The sequence below is a fragment of the Garra rufa genome, chromosome 12 (assembly GCF_049309525.1).
Source record: "Garra rufa chromosome 12, GarRuf1.0, whole genome shotgun sequence".
Classification (NCBI taxonomy): domain Eukaryota; kingdom Metazoa; phylum Chordata; class Actinopteri; order Cypriniformes; family Cyprinidae; genus Garra; species Garra rufa.
Genome location: NC_133372.1, coordinates 24,967,125 through 24,987,456, shown reverse-complemented (window position 1 = coordinate 24,987,456; position 20,332 = coordinate 24,967,125). Strand labels below are relative to the sequence as shown.

The window sequence follows — 20,332 nt, the reverse complement described above, 5'->3', positions numbered from 1 at the left end:
TAATGGCAAAATGAAAGTTTGGAAATGCAAACTGATATTATCTACTGACACACTACAGCAAAAGATAGAAATAACTGACTTAAAACCATTTTTTGTTAGTGAAAATTCTAGTGGCCTAAGACTTTTGCACAGTACTGTATATAGTTTATAACATCTTAATTTAACATATTTAATTTAAGGTTTTTGTTTGGTGTTTAATACCACAGTAATTTTGTGCTACATCTGATTGGACCTTTTTAAAGGAGACATATTATGCCCCTTTTTACAATATATAATATAAGTCTCAGATGCCCCCAGAATGTGTCTGTGAAGTTTCAGCTCAAAATACCCCACAGGTCATTTATTATTTCATTTTGAAAATGCCTATTATAAGTGGAAGCAGAAACATGCTGTTTTCATTCCTATACCTTTAAATGCAAATGAGCTGCTGCTTCCCGCCCCCTTTTCCAGAATAGGGCTGTGCCTTTACAGTTCCTACCTCAGATACTCTGCCAAATAACATCTATTTGGTTTTGATTATCATGTCAATCGTGTTGAACTTGTGTGTTTTAAACCATATTTGTTTAAATTTCTGATATACGCACATACGCTGTCATACGGCATGTGAGTACTAAACTAAGTTCTCGTTCATGTCTTATTGCGCTTAAACTGTCAAATACACACAAGTTTATGTTAAAAACACGCATGTGTTACAAAAACTGTCAGTTATGTCTGTGAAGGAAAATAGCTGGGAACGAATCCCATGTTTATATTAGATTTGTGTGGCAGCAGCATAATATACAGTAAACAAATCAATAAATCCACTGCTCTCTTGTCTCCTCTGAGGCTGAGACTCTAAATAGTGTTCTGTGCTCAACTGTGCAGCCAACAATAGAAAACTTAGCATGCTGTGCTCGAACTTTTGTCATGGCGTTAGAACTGGTACACTGCAGACGCTTGTGAAAACAAAATGGCAGTGCCGTGGGTGGAAATGTGCAGATTAAGAGGCTGTAATTTTATAATAAGATCCCCTTTCTACATCACAGGGGGAGAAAAATCTGAAGGCTTACCAAAAATGTACTGGGTTGTTTTTTTTTATTGGGATGGTAAATGCACCGGGGACTCGATTATAGCACTTAAACACTGAAAAAGTCAGATTTTCATGATATGTCACCTTAAGTAGTATCTTTATCTCCGCAGCAAAGATATCCACGGTGATATGCGATAAGCAGGATAAAGCAGAAATACTGCTTGATAACTGTGAGAAAAACCTCACTCCTGTCCTAAAAACCATCATTCTCATGGACCCCTATGATTCCTCATTGATTGATAGAGGCTCTAAGACTGGTGTGGATGTCCTGTTCCTGAAAGATGTAGAGGTACTCTGACAGCACCATCTGATCAGTAATAAATAATAAAACAATAATACAAAATATTAAAGGCTCTGATATCTTTCAAAGTCAGAGAACAGAATATATATATTTAAAAACATTTGTGAATTTTTCAGGCATTGGGAAAGGACAACCATCACAAGCCTATTGTGAGTAATGAGTTAATTATGAATTTCATTATATATCGATCAATATATTTGATGTACGCAAACTCAAACTAATTAGATTTTTTTCTAGCCACCAAAACCAGAAGACCTAAGTATTATTTGCTTCACCAGTGGAACCACAGGTAAGTGTGATGTAATCTATTCTATTCTGCTTCAAGACCGCAGAAACACTGCAGGCCGCATTTATATCTGTGAAGCCGATGCTGCTCCACCTCTAGTGAATATTGTGGTGTGTTCTATGTGTGTGAGCTTTCATTCTGTATTCTCTGCTTCAGGGGATCCAAAGGGAGCCATGCTGACCCATGAAAACGTGGTTTCAGATGCAGCCGGTGTGGTTAAGACCTTTGAGGTACTGTATGTCAGTATGATGGCTACATGATCTTTACAAAGTCTCTTTGGGAGTGTAGATTTTTAATGTTGAATGCCAAACTCTTGTTTCTTCAGAGCGTCTTTGTGCCTGTTCCATCCGACGTGTCCATCTCGTTTTTGCCGCTGGCGCACATGTTTGAAAGAGTTGTACAGGTAAGCCGCTTTTTTTATGTCTGATGCTCACCATCATCTTTGATGAAACATTGCTGAAGGTCTTTCAAATTTTCAGTGTCATGTTGTAGAATCTTTTATAAATTACATAGACGAATTTCTTTTACAGAAGAAGAACACTGAAGTTATGTTTGCTTGTTTTTATTCATGTGTATCAGACAGTGATATACAGTGTAGGGGGAAGAGTCGGGTTTTTCCAAGGTGATATCAGACATCTACCAGACGACATGAAAGCCCTGCAGCCTACTGTATTCCCAGTGGTTCCACGTCTTCTGAATCGTGTTTATGACAAGGTATGAAACTACACACACAGTCACCGTTGGGGCTTACTTTTCATGGCCTGTTATAGGTTATTTAAGACAAAATAATAACTAAATTTATAAAAAAGACCCTGTTCAAAAGTTTACATACTTTTGAATCTTAATACTGTGTCATTTCCTGGATGATCCACGACTGTTTTCATATTTTGTGATGGTTGTTCATCTCAAAAGTCACTTGTAAGTCGCTTGTTTGTCCTGAACAGTACAACTGTCTGTTGTTCTTCAGAAAAATCTAGTTCCTGCATATTCTTTGGTTTTCCAGCATCTTTTGCATATTTGAACCCTTTCCAAAAGTGACTGTATGATTTTGAGATCCATCTTTTCACACTGAGAACAACTGAGGAACTCATACATAACTATTACAAAAGGTGAAAACATTTACTGACGTTTAAGAAGGCAACACAATGCATTAAGAGCGGGGGTGTAAACTTTTGAACAGGATGATGATGTCTAAATTTTTCTTTCATTTTGTTTAAAGATCATATTTTTTCATTTAGTACTGCACTAACATGTTTCCCAGAAGACAATATAAGAATAATTTACTTTTATCATCAATTTCAAAAAGTTTACACCCCCTGGCTCTTAATGCATTGTGTTGCCTTCTTAAAGGAACACTCCACTTTTTTTGGAAATAGGCTCATTCTCCAACTCCCCCCGAGTTAATAAGTTGAGTTTTACCGTTTTGAAATCCATTTAGCCGTTCTCCTGTTCTGGCGATATCACTTTTAGCATAGCTTAGCATATATCATTGAATCCTATTAGACCAATAACATCGCATTCAAAAATGACCAACGAGTTTCCATATTTGTTGTATTTAAAGCTTGACTCTTCTGTAGTTATATCGTGTACTAAGACCGGTGGAAATGCAAAGCTGCGAGTTTCTAGGCTGATAAGATTAGGAACTACACTTCCATTTCGGCATTATAGTCAAGGAAGTTTGCTGCCGTAATCGTAATATGGCCGAAGCAGGCGGAGTATTATCAGAAATGAGTTCCCAGCTAGTTTAGCATTTGCACATGTGCTGCGTGGTATTACTGCTCCTGCTTCAGCCTTATTACGGCAGCAAACTTCCTTGACTATTACGCCGGAATGGAAGTGTAGTTCCTAATCTTATCAGCCTAGAAAATTGAAGCTTTGCATTTCCACCTTAGTCTTAGTCTTAGTACACGATATAACTACAGAAGAGTCAAGTTTTAAATAGGACAAATATAGAAACTCGTTGGTCATTTTTGAATGTGATGCTATTGGTCTAATAGAATTCAATGATCTATGCTAAGCTATGCTGAAAGTGATATCGACAGAACAGGAGAACGGCTGAATGGATTTCAAAACGGTAAAACTCAACTTATTAACTCGGGGGGAGTTGGAGAATGAGCCTATTTCCAAAAAAAGTGGAGTGTTCCTTTAAGCATCAATAAATGTTTTCACCTTTTGTAATAGTTATGTATGAGTCCCTCAATTGTCCTCAGTGTGGAAAAAAATGGATCTCAAAATCATACATTCACTTTTGGAAAGGGTTCAAATATACAGAAGATGGTGGAAAACCAAAGAAAGTGCAAGATCTGGAGGAATTTTCTGAAGAACAACAGGCAGTTAAACTGCTCAGGAAAAACAAGGGACTCATGAACAATTATCACAAAAAACATAACAGTTGTGAATTATCCAGGAAAATAACACACAGCATTAAGATTCAAGGGTATGTAAACTTTTGAATGGAGCTATTTTTTGTAAATTCGGTTATTATTTTGTCTTGTGGAGTATACATCTATAGCCTTTTCAGGACAGTACTAAATAAAAACTAACATGCAATTTTCATGATCCCTCCTATTTTGTTAAAATATTAACATTTTGCATATTCTTCAAGGGGTATGTAAACTTATGAGTACAAGTGTATGTATTTATTTGTATATTTACACACAGAGCACCAGTAAAATGATTTATAAGCCTTTAATTGTTCACTTTCTGCTGATTTACAGGTTCAGAGTGGGGCCCAGACTCCATTTAAGAAATGGCTTCTGAACTTTGCCATTGAGAAGAAATGTGCAGAGGTCAAGCAGGGCATTATCAGGAATGACAGCATATGGGACAAACTCATCTTTCACAAAGTTCAGGTATCCCCAGCAGACCAGATGGCAAGGTTTTTGTATTTGAGTAAGGAATGTTTCTGAAAAAGTTTTAAATTTGTCTTCTGCAGGAATCTCTGGGGGGCCGCGTGAGGGTGATGGTGACGGGGGCTGCTCCCATTTCTGAAACTGTGCTCACTTTTCTCCGGGCAAGCCTCGGGTGCCAGGTATGAAAGGAAGAGTATAAGACAACAGAAATGGATAACTATATGGCTTCTGTATTGGCTTATGAAAGACAATATGATGGAGTGGTGCTTAATTGTGAGATAGTTCGCAGAAAAATGAAAAATACCCCATGATTTACTCACCCTCAAGCCATCCTAGGTGTATATGACTTTCTTCTTTCAAACGAATACAATCCCAGTTATATTAAAAAATGTGAATGGCTGTTGAGATTTTGAAGTCCAATAAAATGCATTCATCCATCATAAAAAGTGTTCCACATGGCTCCCAGGGGGTTAAAGCAATTCTTCTAAAGCAATTCAATGCATTAGTGTAAAATTTTAAATATGGATATTTTTCTTACACAAACGCATCGTTTCGCTTTAGAAGGCCTTTGTTAACCCCCTGGAGCTGTGTGGAGCACTTTTTATGATGGATGGATGCACTTTAATGGACAAAATCTCAACACCCATTCACTGCCATCATAAAGCTTGGAAGAGACAGGGCTTTTTTAAATATAACTCCGATTGTATTCATCTGAAAGAACAAAGTCATATACACCTATGGCTTGAAGGTGAGTAAATCACAGGGTAATTCTCATTTTTGGGAGAACTATCCCTTTAAAAACACGGCCACTGTCAAAGCAGGATGTGTGTGTACTGTATGTGTACTGATCTGGTGTCACATTGACCTAGTGCTAACCTCTTTATCACTGGCCTGCTTCCAGATTTTCGAGGCATACGGCCAGACAGAGTGCACTGCGGCCTGCTCTTTCACTATACCTGGAGACTGGCATACTGGTGGGTTCCTATAACAAAAAAATCTTGTTTTTTTTACCATGTGAAAAAAACACTTAGCACTGATCTATTTTATATATGCTGTTGATTTCAGGTCATGTTGGAATTCCTATTCCATGCAATATTGTCAAACTTGTTGATGTGGAGGAAATGAACTACTTTGCCTCCAATGGTGAAGGAGAGGTACAGTAATGAAACATCATTTTATAAACCACGTACCAAATTGTCATTGAAACGTCTTATAGCGTTGGTGTTTTATTTTAGGTTTGTGTCAAAGGGAAAAATGTGTTTCGTGGATATCTCAATGACCCAGAAAAGACAGCAGAGGCTTTGGATAAAGATGGATGGCTGCACACTGGAGATATCGGCAAATGGCTGCCTGTGAGATCCCTTTGTTTAGAATGAAATATGACGATATTTTTACATTTACAGCTGAATTTAATTCTTAGCATTCTCTTTTTTTTAATAATGCACCTTAGAAGGAAAAAATGTATAGCACTATTGTATTGTGATATCAGCAGATTAACATGGTAGCGTTTTTGTAAGAAATAGTGTAAAAGGTTTATGGATTTATGTTCAATTTACCAGAGTGGAGTGCTGAAGATCATCGACAGGAAGAAAAACATCTTCAAACTGGCTCAAGGCGAATACATTGCACCAGAAAAGATTGAAAACGTTTACATTCGGAGTGCTCCAGTCGCCCAAGTGTTTGTGCATGGTGACAGTTTACAGGTGAAATTATGAATTCCTTGCTATTGATGATAAAAAAATCTGGTTTTACATTTTTAAGTTTATTATTATGTAGCCTAATATCTTTACTTGAATGTGTCCAGTCCTCTTTGGTGGCCATAGTGGTGCCAGACCCTGAAGTACTGCCAGGTTTTGCAGAAAAACTGGGAGTGAAAGGTTCATTAGAGGAGCTTTGTAAAAATCAGGTAAGCTGTGTGTATTTACATACTTTCGTACATGCTAAACTTTTTAGTATGAAGGATTTCTGCTAGATTACTTGCTCAATACTCTTCCTTATTTTGTAGGAAATCAAGAAAGCAATCATCTCTGACCTCAACAAGCTCGGGCGTGAAGCAGGGCTGAAGTCCTTTGAACAAGTAAGCACATTCAGAGCCATTATTATATATTACTGTTAAAGAAATAGAATGAAAATTACATAATTTGCTGAAAGTAGATCCAGTGAATGGGTGCCATCAGAATGAGAGTCCAAACAGCTGATAAACACAGCACAGTAATCCATAACAACTCTATTTGGTCAATTACCATCTTGAGTTGAGGTCAAAAGTTTACATACACCTTGAAGAATCTGCTAAATGTTAATTGTTTTACCAGAATAAGAGGGATCATACTAAATGCATCTTTTTTAATTTAGTACTGACCTGAATAAGATATTTCACATAAAAGATGTTTACATATAGTCCACAAGAGAAAATAATAGTTGAATTTATAAAAATGACCCTGTTCAAAAGTTTACATACACGTTATTCTTAACACTGTGCTGTTACCTGAATGATCCACAGCTGTGTATTTTTATTTTATTTTATTTCTGTTCAGTAATAGGAGTTCATGAGTCCCTTGTTTGTCCTGAACAGTTAAGCTTCTTGCTGTTCTTCAGAAAAATCCTTCTGGTCCCACAATTTTTTTATTTTTTCAACATTTTGGTGTATTTAAACCCTTTCCAACAACGACTGTATGATTTTGACATCCATCTTTTCACACTGAGGACAACTGAGGGACTCATATGCAACTATTACAAAAGGTTCAAATGCTTACTGATGCTTCAGAAGAAAAAAAATATGCATTAAAAGCAAGGGGGTGTAAACTTTTGAACAGAATTAAGATGTGTACATTTTTCTTATTTAGCCTGAATATCATATTTAGTCATTTAGTACTGCCCTTCAGAAGTTACAGAAGATACTTAACATGTTTCCCAGAAGACAAAATAAGTTAAATTTAACCTGATCTTCAAATTCAAAAAGTTTTCACCCCTCAGCTCTTAATGCATCGTGTTTCCTTCTAGAGCATGAGTGAGCTTTGAACCTTCTGTAAAAGTTGCATACGAGTTCAAAAGTGTCAAAAGAAGCGTTCAAATACACAAAAATGCTAAAAAAAACACAGAATTTGTAGGACCTCAAGGACTTTTTAACTGTTCAGGACAAACAAAGAAGTCACTAAACAAAACAAAACCAAAACGTATTCAGGTAACAACACAGTATTAAGAATCAAGTGTATGTAAACTTTTGAACAGGGTCATTTTTATAAATTCAGCTATTATTTTCTAACGTGGACTATATGTAAACGTCTTTTATGTGAAATATCTTATTCAGGTCAGTACTAAATAAAAAATAACATGTATTTTGTATGATCGCTCTTATTTTGGTCAAATAATTAACATTTTGCAAATTCTGCAAGGTGTATGTAAACTTTTGACCTCAACTATATATGCACAGATCAAGTTTACAAGGGTAAAAAAGTCTAAACTAGTTTACAGTCTGTGAATTTTGATGCACTCTTCATTTAATTGAACGTCTAATATAGTTATCTTATCTCTTCAAGGTCAAAGACTTGTACCTGCATCCCGACATGTTCACAATAGAAAACGGTCTCCTCACTCCAACACTGAAAGCCAAACGGGCAGAGCTTACTAAATTCTTTAAAGTTCAGATTGAGAGGCTTTATGCTAACATGTAGTGCATCCTGTGGTGTGACCATGTATTTATGAGTGCTGTTTGTGTTGTGATGTTTTTCTATATTTGCTCAAAGATGAAACATTTTGTAAGCACTGCATCAACCTTAACTAATATGTGCCCAAGAGACAAAAAAAAAAAAAAAAAAAAAGAGTCTGGATATACTATAAAACAAATGTACGAACAGCCTTAAAAGATTGAATGAATTCCAAAGAATGTTCATTTATTTTTTTTTCAAGGAACAAAATGTGAAAACATTAATATGTCAATGCAAGTACATCAATTAAATAAACAACTATATTTACATATAGGTGCTTTGTTGAGTAGAAACTAATTCTGTGGTTGCTTTCCATTAAAAATACGGAGAAAATAAAATTACGAAATTACTATACAGATCACGGCTGTTTATTTGTCTCTGAAAACTTCAGCGAGGTTGACATCAGTTTTACAAAAAAAGTAAGCCATCAAAAATAAAATCAAATTATTTCAATTATATAAACAATTCAGACAATTTGCATGACTTTGCATAATCAGTGTGGGCATCAACGAACGAGAGAGAGCAAGCAAGTAAGAGAAAGGCAAGAAGAAGTAATACGTTTCAAGTAGACATCCTAATAACCCCCTTTAAAGAATACACTGTCATATGCCCCAATCCCGTTTTTATAAAACCCCTATTTCTTTCTCATTTGCCAGTTTCTCTGGCAGCTGTTCTTTGGAAATGAAATGTTATTAAGTTACGCAAGTTAATAACTTTGGGGCGTCTGTCGGTATCGGTTTGCTTCAACACTTAGCGCTGGTGCCATTGAATAGCTTTACAAAAGAATCAGAAAGAAATTTGCATCTCAGCAGGGTTCAGGCCCTAATATTAGGTCCTCTGTTTAAAGCAAGCTGTGAAATATAGAATTCTGTATCATTGCTCTTTCTTTTCTTCACTTGTCGAATTATTCGCCGAGTCATAATGACACTTCTCAACACAGCGGCGTGGAAACCATCCTCTAATTCGAACTCCAGCTATAGGGAGAGATATCATTTTAATCATCAAACTTATGAAACACTTTCAATTACTGAATCTGATCATATAACATGTCGAAAACTTCACCTTTAGCGTGTTCCTCATTCAAAACTTTGTCTCCATACATCCACCACCTGTTAATTAAAAAGAACATATTTTTTTAATTTGTTCAAATGTTTGGGGTCAGTAAGATTTTATGCTTTATGCTCACCAAGGCTGCATTTATTTGATCAGAACACTAATATTCTGAATTCTATTTTTCGATTTTAATTTATTGTAGTAATTTTTTTCTTATTACTATGATGGCAAAGCTGAATTTTTCAGTGTCACATGATCTGATTCTTTAGAAATCATTCTAATATGCTGATTTTTTTACTTAGAAACATTTCTCATTATTAAAAAAAAAAAAAAAAGTTTTTTTGTGGAAATAGCAATACATTTTTTACGATTCATTGATATATAGGAAGTTCAAAATAACAGCATTTATTTGAAATTGATTTTTTTGTATAAATGTCTGTAATGTTACTTTCTGTAGAAGTTTCCGCCACTGAATAAAAAAAAGGTTAGTGCGATTTACAAATATGACTAGAATTGCGTGATACAAACTTGCAACTCTGACTATTTTTTTTTCTCAGAAGTATGAAATATAAACTCGCAATTCTGAGAAATTAAGTCAGAACTGCGTGATATAAACTCGCAATTGACTTTTTTTCTCAGAAATGCGAGTTCATAACTTAAAATTCTGACTGCCTAAATTTTATGCTTTATTTTCATCAAGGCTGCATTTATTTGATCAAAATAGAGTAACCACAGTAATATTTTTTTCTATTTTGATTTATAGTAGTAATTTTTTTATTACTATGATGGCAAAGCTGAATTTTCAGCAGTCATCACTTCAGTCTTCAGTGTCACATGATCTGATTCTTTAGAAATCATTCTAATATGCTGATTTTCTGCTTTAGAAACATTTCTCATTATTATTTTAAAAAAAGTTTTTTTTTGTGGAAATAGCAATACATTTTTTAGGATTCACTGATGAATAGAAAGTTCAAAATAACAGCATTCATTTGAAATAAATTTTTTTGTAACATTATAAAACAACATGTTTTTACCGTTACTTTCTATAGAAGGTCGTGCAACTTTTCTTATTTAACAATTCTGACTTTTTTTACTCAGAATTGCATGATACAAACTCGCAACTCTGACTTTTTTTCTCAGAAGTATAAAATATATAAACTTGCAATTGCAAGTTATAAAGTCAGAATTAAAAGATATAAACTCACAATTGACTTTTGTTCTCAGAATTGTGATACAAACTTGCAACTCTGACTTTTTCCTCAGAAGTATGAAATATAAACTTACAATTGTGAGTTATAAAGTCAGAATTGTAAGATATAAACTTGCAATTCTGAGAAATTAAGTCAGAACTGCTGATATAAACTTAAAATTGCAAGTTGTAAAGTCAGAATTGCAAGATATAAACTCACAATTGACTTTTTTCTCAGAAGTATGAAACAAACTCACAATTGCGAGTTATAAAGTCAGAATTGTGAGATAGAAACTTGCAATTCTGAGAAATTAAGTCAGGACTGCTGATATAAACATGCAATTGCGAGTTATTAAGTCAGAATTGTGAGTTATAAACTCGCAATTTACTTTTTTCTCAGAATTGCAAGTTTATTTCTCGTAACAGTGACTTTTTTCTTCAGAATTGCGAGTTCATAACTTAAAATTCTGACTTTATAGCCCGCAATTGCGAGTTATTAAGTCAGAATTGTGAAGTTTTCCCCCCCTCAGAATTGGACTTTATAACTCACAATTGCAAGTTTATATCTTACAATTTTGAGGAAAAAAAGTCACAATTGCAAGATACAAACCTTTAATTGCAAGAAAAAAAGACTTGTTTTAATCGCACAATTCTGACTTTATTTCTTGCAATTGTGAGTTTATATCATGCAAGTCTGAGAACAAAAAGTCCGAATTGTGACTTTATATCTCGCAACATGCAATTATGAGTTTACAGTCAGTATAGTCAGTTTATATCTTACAATTCTGAGGAAAAAGTTGCAATTACCATTTTCAAATTTTTTATTCAGTGACAGAAACAGGCTTCCATAACTTTTGATCGATTTTAGGCATCCTTGCTGAATAAAAGTAAAAATAAGTCTTACTGACTCCAAACATTACATTATATTATATATTATACATTATACAACATGGCATTAAAACTGCCTAAAATATGTTAAAACATGCTTGGCTAATTTAATAATTAAAATTTGACATATATATTTCAACAGTCACCAGTGAAAGCTATGGACCATTAAAGTGATGATTCACCCAAAAATGAAAATTCTGTCACTAATTACTCACCCTCATGTCGTTTCAAACCCAATAAGACCTTTGTCATCTTCGGAACACAAAATCTGAAAGCTTTATGTCCATACATAGACTGCAACACAACTACCATTTTCAAGGCCCAGAAAAGTAGTAAAGATATTGTTAAAGTAGTTCATATGACGTTAGTGGTTTAACCATAATTTAATGGTGATTTTAGGGTCAGCAAGCACTCGGATTTCATTAAAAATTTCTTAATTTGTGCTTTAAGGGTAAATGAAGGTCTTACCGGTTTGGAACCACATAATGGTGAGTAATTATTGGGTCATTAAGAAAAAAAAAAAAAACAGCAAATAAAGATGGCTCACTTTGTTCCTCTTGTAGCAAAGATGGTCTCTCCCTTTGTGAGTTGAATCCTTGGTTCCTCTGTACAAGGTGTTCTAAAAAAAGTATTTAGACCCTTTCCCAATGGGCAGCAAGCACCATTGTAGTCCTCCACCACTCTGTATTCCACCTGTGAAGCAGATGGTCACCATTGTGTCAGTCCTTTAGTAAATGCTGCCCTCTAGTGTTTAAAATTGATTGTGGCTATACTCACACTCCTCTGGCGTTTATCATGTTTTTGTTTAAGCTGCTCAATCTAAAAAAAAAAAAAAAGAGGAGACAAGAATATCATTACAAACTGAGCTATAGAGCTGTATAAGCCAGTAATGTAATATCTATTGAATGATTAGTTATATGTATTATGTTGAGTACATACGGTTAGAGTGTACTGGTTACACTTCTCATGCACAGGCCATTCCATTCCATCGCCCATGGGGGAGCCGGACCAGGTGAACACCTGCTTGAAGTTTTCCCATCGACTGCCTAGGTCATAGGGGAAGATGAATTCTTCACCTGTTTGGTAGTACTGGATTCTGTCTTTGGCCTGGGAACACAGAGATTCTGGCTTTAATGTAATAAAACACAAATGACTTACTGAATTTATAGTCCTATACCCACATAATGTCTCATCTAGCCACAAAGATCAAATAAACATGACTTGAATGTTTATACTGTTTTTGCACTTGGAAAGTCAACATGCAATTTTTTGTGCTATATCCTGAGCTCTATTTGAAACTATTTTAAACTGCATTTTGCTATTATTACCTTATAAATTTTAATATCTCAGAATTGAAAGATAATTTAAGGACAAAATATTTCAGTTACATTCAATTTCAGTTACAAATGAAATGGAAGCTCATTTCCGACACTAAATAATAATTACCGAAAGCAAACAAAAATTGCAATTTTTCCTGCTATTCCGAGTTTATATCTCGCAGTTCACTTTTTTTTGCAAAGGCAAGTTTGTATCGCATGATTTTTTTTCTCACAAGTGCAAGTTCATATCTTGCAATTCTGAATTTTTTCTGGCAAATTCAAGTTTCTGTCTTGCAAATCTGACTTTTATATCTTGTTTATATCTTGTAATTCTGACCTTTTTCTCACAAATGCAAGTTTATATCTCACAATTCCAAGTTTATATCTCACAATTATGATTTTTTCTTGCCATTCCGAGTTTATATTTCAGAATTCTGACTTTTTTCCTCACAAACGCAAGTTTATATCTCAGAATTTTGATTTTTTTTCTCGCAAATGCAAGTTTATATCTTGCAAATCTGACTTTTTTCTTGCAATTCTGACTTTTTATTCCTCACGAATGTGAGTTTGCATCTTGCAATACTGACTTTTTCTCACAAGTGCAAGTTCATATCTTGCAATTCTGAATTTTTCTGGCAAATTCAAGTTTCTGTCTTGCAAATCTGACTTTTTTCTTGCAATTTTTCCCCTCACAAATGTGAGTTTGTACCTTGCAATACTGACTTTTTTCTCACAAATGCAAGTTTATATCTTGTAATTCTGACCTTTTTCTCACAAATGCAAGTTTATATCTTGTAATTCTGACCTTTTTCTCACAAATGCAAGTTTATATCTCACAATTCCAAGTTTATATCTCACAATTATGATTTTTTCTTGCCATTCCGAGTTTATATTTCAGAATTCTGACTTTTTTCCTCACAAATGCAAGTTTAGATCTCAGAATTTTGATTTTTTTTCTCGCAAATGCAAGTTTATATCTTGCAAATCTGACTTTTTTCTTGCAATTCTGACTTTTTATTCCTCACGAATGTGAGTTTGCATCTTGCAATACTGACTTTTTCTCACAAATGCAAGTTTATATCTTGTAATTCTGACTTTTTCTCACAAATGCAAGTCTATATCTTGTAATTCTGACTTTTCTTCTCACAAATGCAAGTTAATATCTCACAATTCTGACTTTTTCTCACAATTTTGAGTTTGCATCTCACAATTCTGACATTTTTTCTCATAAATGTGAGTTCGTATCACAGAATTCTGACTTTTTCTCACAAATGCGACTTTACATCTTGAAAATCGGACTTTCTCGCAAATGCGAGTTTATATCTCACAATTCAGATTTTTTTCTCACTAATGCAAGTTTGTATCCCGCAATTCTGACCTTTTTCTTACAATTCTGACTTTTTCCTCAGAACTGCGATTTTCTATCTCACAGTTTTGACTTCATCAGAATTGTGGGTTTACATCTTGCAATTCTCGACTGCGAGTTTATATCTCACGTCAGAATTGTATCACGCAATTCTGAGAAAAAAAGTTAGAATTAAGAGATGTAAACTCAAAATTGTGAAAAAAAAAAGTCAGAATTGTAAGACAAAAAGTCAAAATTACCTTTATTTATTTTTTAGTCAGTGGCGGAAATAGTTTCATAGTAACCCTTTAAGTACATTTCAAAATTATTTAAATATTAAATGATTACACTACTGTTCAAAAGTTTGTGGTCAATACGTTTTTTTTTTTAAAGAAATATTTTTATTTAGCAATGACGCATTAAATTGATCAGAAATGAGAATAAAGTCTTTTAAAATGTTAAAAGATTTCAAATAATTTTAAATAAATGCTGTTCTTTTGAACTTTTTAATACATCAAAGAATCGAGCATCACCATTTTCACAAACTATTTAGCAGCAAGTTTTGAAAACCAAGTAACCAAAATAAATACTAAAATAATAAAACAAAATTAATTAAATATAAAAATAGAATCTTTTTCATTTTTGTTTTAAATAAATACATAATAAATAAATAAATTTGTAATAATATTTCACAATATTACTGTTTACTGCAGTTTTGATCAAATAAACGCAGTCTTGGTGAGAATAAGAGACTGATTCCAAACTTTTGAACAGTTGTGTATATTGATTTCTGTCTGGATTCTTGAACTTGAGGAACCGGTCAAAAGACTTTCTGCACCTCTGTGCGTGTAAATTTCGATGACACTAAGTGCTTACAGCTCAGGGAAGACTTTAAAAGTCTACTCCTGAAAGAGTGTTGCTGTGTATTGGATTATAAGCATATTGGATTATGTCACCTCCTTTAGCAGATAAGCACACTGTAAACAAGCTTACTTTCTCCTCAATCCATGCTTCTATTGAGGTTTTGTTTCGAAGAATCACCTTCATCTAAAAGAAAAAAGAAAACATTTCTGATCAAAATTCACTTATATGGGAAAAATCCTCACAAGCAAGCTATGAATTCTGAATTTTTGTGAAAAAAAAAGCAAAGGAAGGAATGAGTTCAAAATGACACATCATATCCTACCTGAATAAAAAACAACATCCCAACAGCAATAGTAGTACCCAGTGCCAGTCCCAGTGCAAAGAGAGTGGCTGCAAATGCTGCAATGCTGAAAGGCATGATGGGATGGTGGATGTGCCGAGCAGCGCTCATGTCAATCTTCACTGAGCTCCAGCCAAATGAGATCTAAAGCCAAGAAAATGTGCAGAACATTACCACGCCAGACATGAGTAAGAAAACCAGCCTGAGCATTAGTCATTATGAAATGTATGAACATTTCAACAGAAGCTTATCTTAGCTTATTCAAGCCCTTCCTGAATTAATGTTTTTAGGTAATATTTTAAATTACATGTACATTATTTGTCCGTGCTACAGTTTTGTTTGTTTTTAGAATTGAACACATCAAAAATAAGATGAAACAACGTGAGAAAACACTTACCCGGTCATAAAGTTGAGTATACATGGTCATGATAAATATCAGAGCGGCATGTATGCAGCCCAGTGGAGCAAGCAGGAGGAAGCTGGTGAAGTATGCATGATTCAAATGACCACAACAGTTGTTAATCCAGGGACAATGATGATCCATCTTCATCACACACCTGAGAAAAGAAACCATTTTTATATTAATTATACATTTTTAAAAAGCACAATGTGGTTTAATAATAAATGAATCCTTAAAGAAACAGTTCACCCAAAAATTACATTTCATTCAAACAATTAGTCATAATTTACACACATAGTTTCAAACCTGTATGACTATTTTCGAGAATGTTGGGGTCCACAGGTTTGGAACAACATGAACAAAAAGCTGAAGCCTGTAATTTATGTGCCTCAAGTGTCATCAAAATGAAAATGCAACAATAATAATTGTTTCCAAACAGGTTTCTCAAATATGGCTCTCAAATATCTAACATTGGTCGCTTGAGCCAATGTTGCCGTATTTGGCTGGTTGAGAATGTGTTTTTCAGGAAAATGAACCTAATTATATAACCTATATAACCTAATTATAATGACTTATCTCTCAGCATATTAAAGTGGGACGGGAAAAGATATAGTTTTTTTTTTAATGACACACTTCAGCTTAAAAATGCATCCATATTATTAAAAAAACTGTTTGTTTTCTTAAACAAATCTACCTGTTACATTTGCGACAGTGATGTGACCTTGGGGCTTTATAGCCTTGGCACAATCTACAGAACTGTAAGTACATTATATCTTGTTGATTCTCCTGTTAGAAAACACAAACAACAAAACAAGTCATATTAGACATGCTGACAGACAATATCATACAACAGGCACATGCTTTAAAATCTTTGCATACAGTTCTGTTAAAAGGTTTGGGTTCAGTGAGATTTTGTTGGAAAAAATTAAGATTTTCATTCAGCACGAATGCATTAAATTAACTAAAAGTGGTAGTAAAGACTTATGTTACAAAATAGTAAAAAAATTGTTATTAATAGGACATGTTCTCACCAAATCAGCATAATAGAATTAGATATTATTTCTTAAGAATCATGTGACACTGAAGACTGGAGTAATGGCTGCTAAAAAATCATCTTAGAATAAATTAAGAATAAATTACATTTTCAAATATTAAAATTATTATAGAAAACAGTCATTTAAATTGTAATAATATTACAACATCACTAGTTTACTGTAAATACACTGCTGTTCAAAAGACTTTTAATGTTTTAAAATAATTTTCTTATGCTCATCAAGGCTGCATTTACTTGATCAAAAATACGGAAAAATTATTGTTAAATATTATTACAGTTTAAAATAATGGGTCGGTTTTAATGGATTTTAAAATATAATTTATTCCTGTGATTCAAAGATGAATTTTCATCCTTTAGAAATCATTCTAATATACTGATTTATTACTTTTATTATCAATGTTGGAAACAGCTGTGCTGCTTATTTTTTTGGAATCTGTGTTTTTTCCAGTATTCTTTGATGAATAAAAAGTAAAAAAAGAATAGCAATTATTTAAAACAGAAATATTTTCTAACAATATAAGTCTTTGCTATCACTTTATTATCAATTTAACACATCCTTGGTGAATAAAAGTGATTTTTCTTTCCAAAAAAACAAAAACAAAAATGGTGGTTTATATCGTTATAAAATATTTCTATTTTAAATACTGTAAATGGTGTTTTTTTTTTTTTACTTTTTATTTATTAAAAAAATCCTGAAAAAAGTATCAAAGGTTCAAACTAAATATTAAGCAGCACAACTGTTTTCATTTCAACGTTGATAATAATTCAGCATATTGGAATGATTTCTGAAGGATCTTGTGACACTAAAGACTGGAGTACTGATGCTGAAAATTCAGCTTTGCTTCACAGGAATAAATTACATTTTAAAAAATAACAGTTATTTTACATTAAAATAATATTTCACAATATTACTGTTTTTTTTTTTTTTTGGATTTTTGATCAAATAAATTCAGCCTTGATGAGTATAAGACACATTTTTAAAAATTCATTACAAATCTTACTGTTCCTTAACTTTCAAATGGCAGTGTAAATGCATCTGTGATGAGCTTTTTTCAAAAACTGTTACCTTCTGAGAACATCCCAAAAGACTTACCGGTTTCCACTCCAGAGGAATGTAACCAGGACCTACAAACATGGCATTAAAGTAATTGTAAAGAATGAGGACAGTCCAGTTAATGAGCATGATGAAGTTGATGCTGCCTCCAGTGGTGTCTAGCGGCCAATACCAGATTATGGAGTCCAGCATGGCCATGGAGGAGCAAACGCCGATGACCGTCAGAGCAATGATCGGACCCCAGTGGAACAGCCTCTTGACCTCATGGAGGTTCTCAAACACGATTATAGCAGACAGAATATTCATTATTTCGGTGTATTTTTAGCGTCTTTAAGGTCCTCAATGTAACAGATGAAGTACAGTAGTCAGGCAAGTTGTCTGTGTTTACTGCAGTGACTTAAAGAGGTCAAAGGGCATCTTTTCTGTCTTCTTCGAAACAACCAGCGATCAGCTACGTCACCAGTCACAGGGGCCAGCCATATCCTAGAGTTCCAGACTCTGTCAGCGTGTGGCATCCTTCCGTACTAATCCTCTGATCGCCCTATCCTCGAGCTAAAGCCAGCCATCCATCTGAAGAGAAAACAGGTGGAGAAATGAGGAACATGGAAGAGGAAGACAGAATCCAAATGACTCACCACATACAAAATGTGAACATGATAACCATTGTTTATGCCAAAATACCACAGTTAACTTTTGTTCCACAGTTTATTTCAGTATAAGATAATAAATAAATACAGGATCAGTATAAACACACTACCATTCAAAAGTTTTTGAACTGTAAGATTTTGAATGTTTTTAAAGAAGTCACCAAGCCTGCATTTATTTGATCCAAAGTACAGCAAAAACAGTATTCTGTAATAACAAAAACAATTCTGAAATATATTTACTAACTAAAATAACTGTTTTCTATTTGAATATATTTAAAAATGTAATTAATTTCTTTAATTTGAAAGCTTTAATTTCAAAGCTGAAGCGTTCCTTCAAATATCATTCTAATATTCTGATTTGCTGCTCAAAAAACATTATTATTATTATTTTTATTATTATGTTTAAAACAGCTGAGTAGATCTACCTAAATCTTACACTGCAAAAAATGCATTACTTATTTAGATTTTTTATCTTGTTTCCAGCCAAAATATCAAAAAATTCTTAAATCAAGAAGGATTCTCTAGACGAGGGAAAATTGTTGTCTTGTTTTCAGAGAAAACAAGTCAAAATTAAGTGTGATTTTGCTTGACACAAGCAAAATAATCTACCACTGGAGTAAGAAAAATAATCTTGTTTTCTGTTTACCCCAATGGCAGATTACTTTTCTTGTTCTAAGCAAAAATCCATTTAATTTTGACTTTGACTGAAAACAAGAAAATTCTTCTTACTCGTCTAGAAAATCCTTCTTGAATTTTTAGATATTTAGGCTGAAAATAAGACAAAAAATCTAAGTAAGTAAAGCATTTTTACAGTGTATTTACCTATTCATATCTATCTATCTATCTATCTATCTATCTATCTATCTATCTATCTATCTATCTATCTGTTTTATTTTATGTGACCTACTTTGGTATTTCTCGTAATTGAATATTCATTATTTTCTCACTTCCCTACTTGTCACTGTCACTCCGCTGTTTTTATATGGAATGTGAATAAATTCAAATGTGACATTTTCTATTTTTAAAAATACATTTTTGCTAAGGGCTAGGTCAATTGTCTTCACGGCACAAAAATGCAATAATACTTATCCATTTGTCTTCTACACTGGTATTTCTACCTCTTAATACTAATTACAATTGATTTAATAATGTCATTATAACATAAAGCAGGATTATAAACAAATCAGGACTTTGAAGAGAATGCTGTGGTTAATGTTACATGTCAATTATTGTGCTTCAATGGTCGCACTCCTTGTGTTCTTGAGGCACACCCAAAGCTTAGTTTCTTTGCTTCTGTATGACATAATTTAGGTTAAACGTACTTAGTCTGATTCTTATTAGCTTTGGGTTGTGGTTATACAAGCAAGCATAAAAGAACAAGATGTCCAGTACCAGAAGAAACTCAGAAACTCTATCAAGTTGTTGTCAGCCTGCATGAACTGACTGGTTCTCCATATTTCAACAGCTCTTTTGAATGCAATCTAATTTCAGAGTCCATTCAATGTAATTCTAAGTATATCACATTTAAATACAAGGAAATATAGTCTAATTGTAGAAATTAGCTCTTTTTTCTTTATAAATACCAATCCATATGATAATAACGCTATACCTTATCAATGACATATGTTTCGAAAAAGGTCAAGGTTGCTAATAAAGACATATATGGAGTTGTACATCTCTAATTATAATGGCAGCAACATTTAAAGCTTTGTATACTGATTAAATTGTTTTAAAAACGAAGAAAATCATCGTTAACATACCTCGACATTTCTTTGTGCGATCAGAGTCCAGGAAAAACGTACAGCCACGTTTAATATGAATTAATTAACTTGCTATTAAACGTCGGTGATATTGTCAAAAGCGAAATCTTTTTTTAAAACAACAAAAGCATAATTCAACAAGAAAGACGATACAAATACACGCGCGAATCACACTTCAGCGGAACCACTGACAGGAAGAGATCGTGA

General features: G+C 33.6%; 2 protein-coding genes across 2 annotated transcripts in view; one reads left to right on the top strand and one right to left on the bottom strand.

Annotated features, from left to right (window-relative positions):
- The window catches only part of LOC141347538 (long-chain-fatty-acid--CoA ligase 5-like), a 29,667-nt gene extending 21,099 nt beyond the window's left edge, over window positions 1-8,568 (top strand). The window contains exons 2-16 of the mRNA XM_073852540.1: window positions 1,180-1,358; window positions 1,487-1,519; window positions 1,608-1,659; window positions 1,813-1,886; window positions 1,982-2,059; window positions 2,236-2,370; window positions 4,374-4,508; window positions 4,592-4,687; window positions 5,410-5,482; window positions 5,574-5,662; window positions 5,744-5,860; window positions 6,068-6,211; window positions 6,313-6,414; window positions 6,514-6,585; window positions 8,045-8,568. Coding sequence (XP_073708641.1) covers window positions 1,180-1,358; window positions 1,487-1,519; window positions 1,608-1,659; window positions 1,813-1,886; window positions 1,982-2,059; window positions 2,236-2,370; window positions 4,374-4,508; window positions 4,592-4,687; window positions 5,410-5,482; window positions 5,574-5,662; window positions 5,744-5,860; window positions 6,068-6,211; window positions 6,313-6,414; window positions 6,514-6,585; window positions 8,045-8,179 — 1,514 coding nt within the window. The 3' untranslated portion in view covers window positions 8,180-8,568. The remainder of the gene's footprint in view (window positions 1-1,179; window positions 1,359-1,486; window positions 1,520-1,607; window positions 1,660-1,812; window positions 1,887-1,981; window positions 2,060-2,235; window positions 2,371-4,373; window positions 4,509-4,591; window positions 4,688-5,409; window positions 5,483-5,573; window positions 5,663-5,743; window positions 5,861-6,067; window positions 6,212-6,312; window positions 6,415-6,513; window positions 6,586-8,044) is intronic.
- zdhhc6 (zDHHC palmitoyltransferase 6) lies at window positions 8,378-20,305 on the bottom strand. Its single transcript, XM_073851281.1, has 11 exons — window positions 20,126-20,305; window positions 17,758-18,288; window positions 16,305-16,396; window positions 15,608-15,767; window positions 15,193-15,354; window positions 15,000-15,053; window positions 12,282-12,449; window positions 12,120-12,161; window positions 11,890-12,035; window positions 9,275-9,321; window positions 8,378-9,186 (listed from the first exon to the last, which is right to left on the bottom strand). The coding sequence occupies exons 2-11, from the start codon at window positions 18,022-18,024 to the stop codon at window positions 9,086-9,088; spliced, it is 1,239 nt and encodes a 412-aa protein (XP_073707382.1). The 5' UTR covers window positions 18,025-18,288; window positions 20,126-20,305; the 3' UTR covers window positions 8,378-9,085.
- Window positions 20,306-20,332: the final 27 nt, after the last annotated feature.

Bases quoted from the DNA above. Each gene is read 5' to 3' on its own strand.
- zdhhc6 (XM_073851281.1), bottom strand. From the start codon at position 18,024: ATGAATATTCTGTCTGCTATAATCGTGTTTGAGAACCTCCATGAGGTC. The intron at 15,355-15,607 runs GTAAGTGTTTTC...TCTTGGCTTTAG, and splicing joins ATACTCAACTTTATGACCGG to ATCTCATTTGGCTGGAGCTC. The intron at 9,322-11,889 runs GTGAGCCATCTT...TTTAATTAACAG, and splicing joins TTTGCTACAAGAGGAACAAA to GTGGTGGATGTATGGAGACA.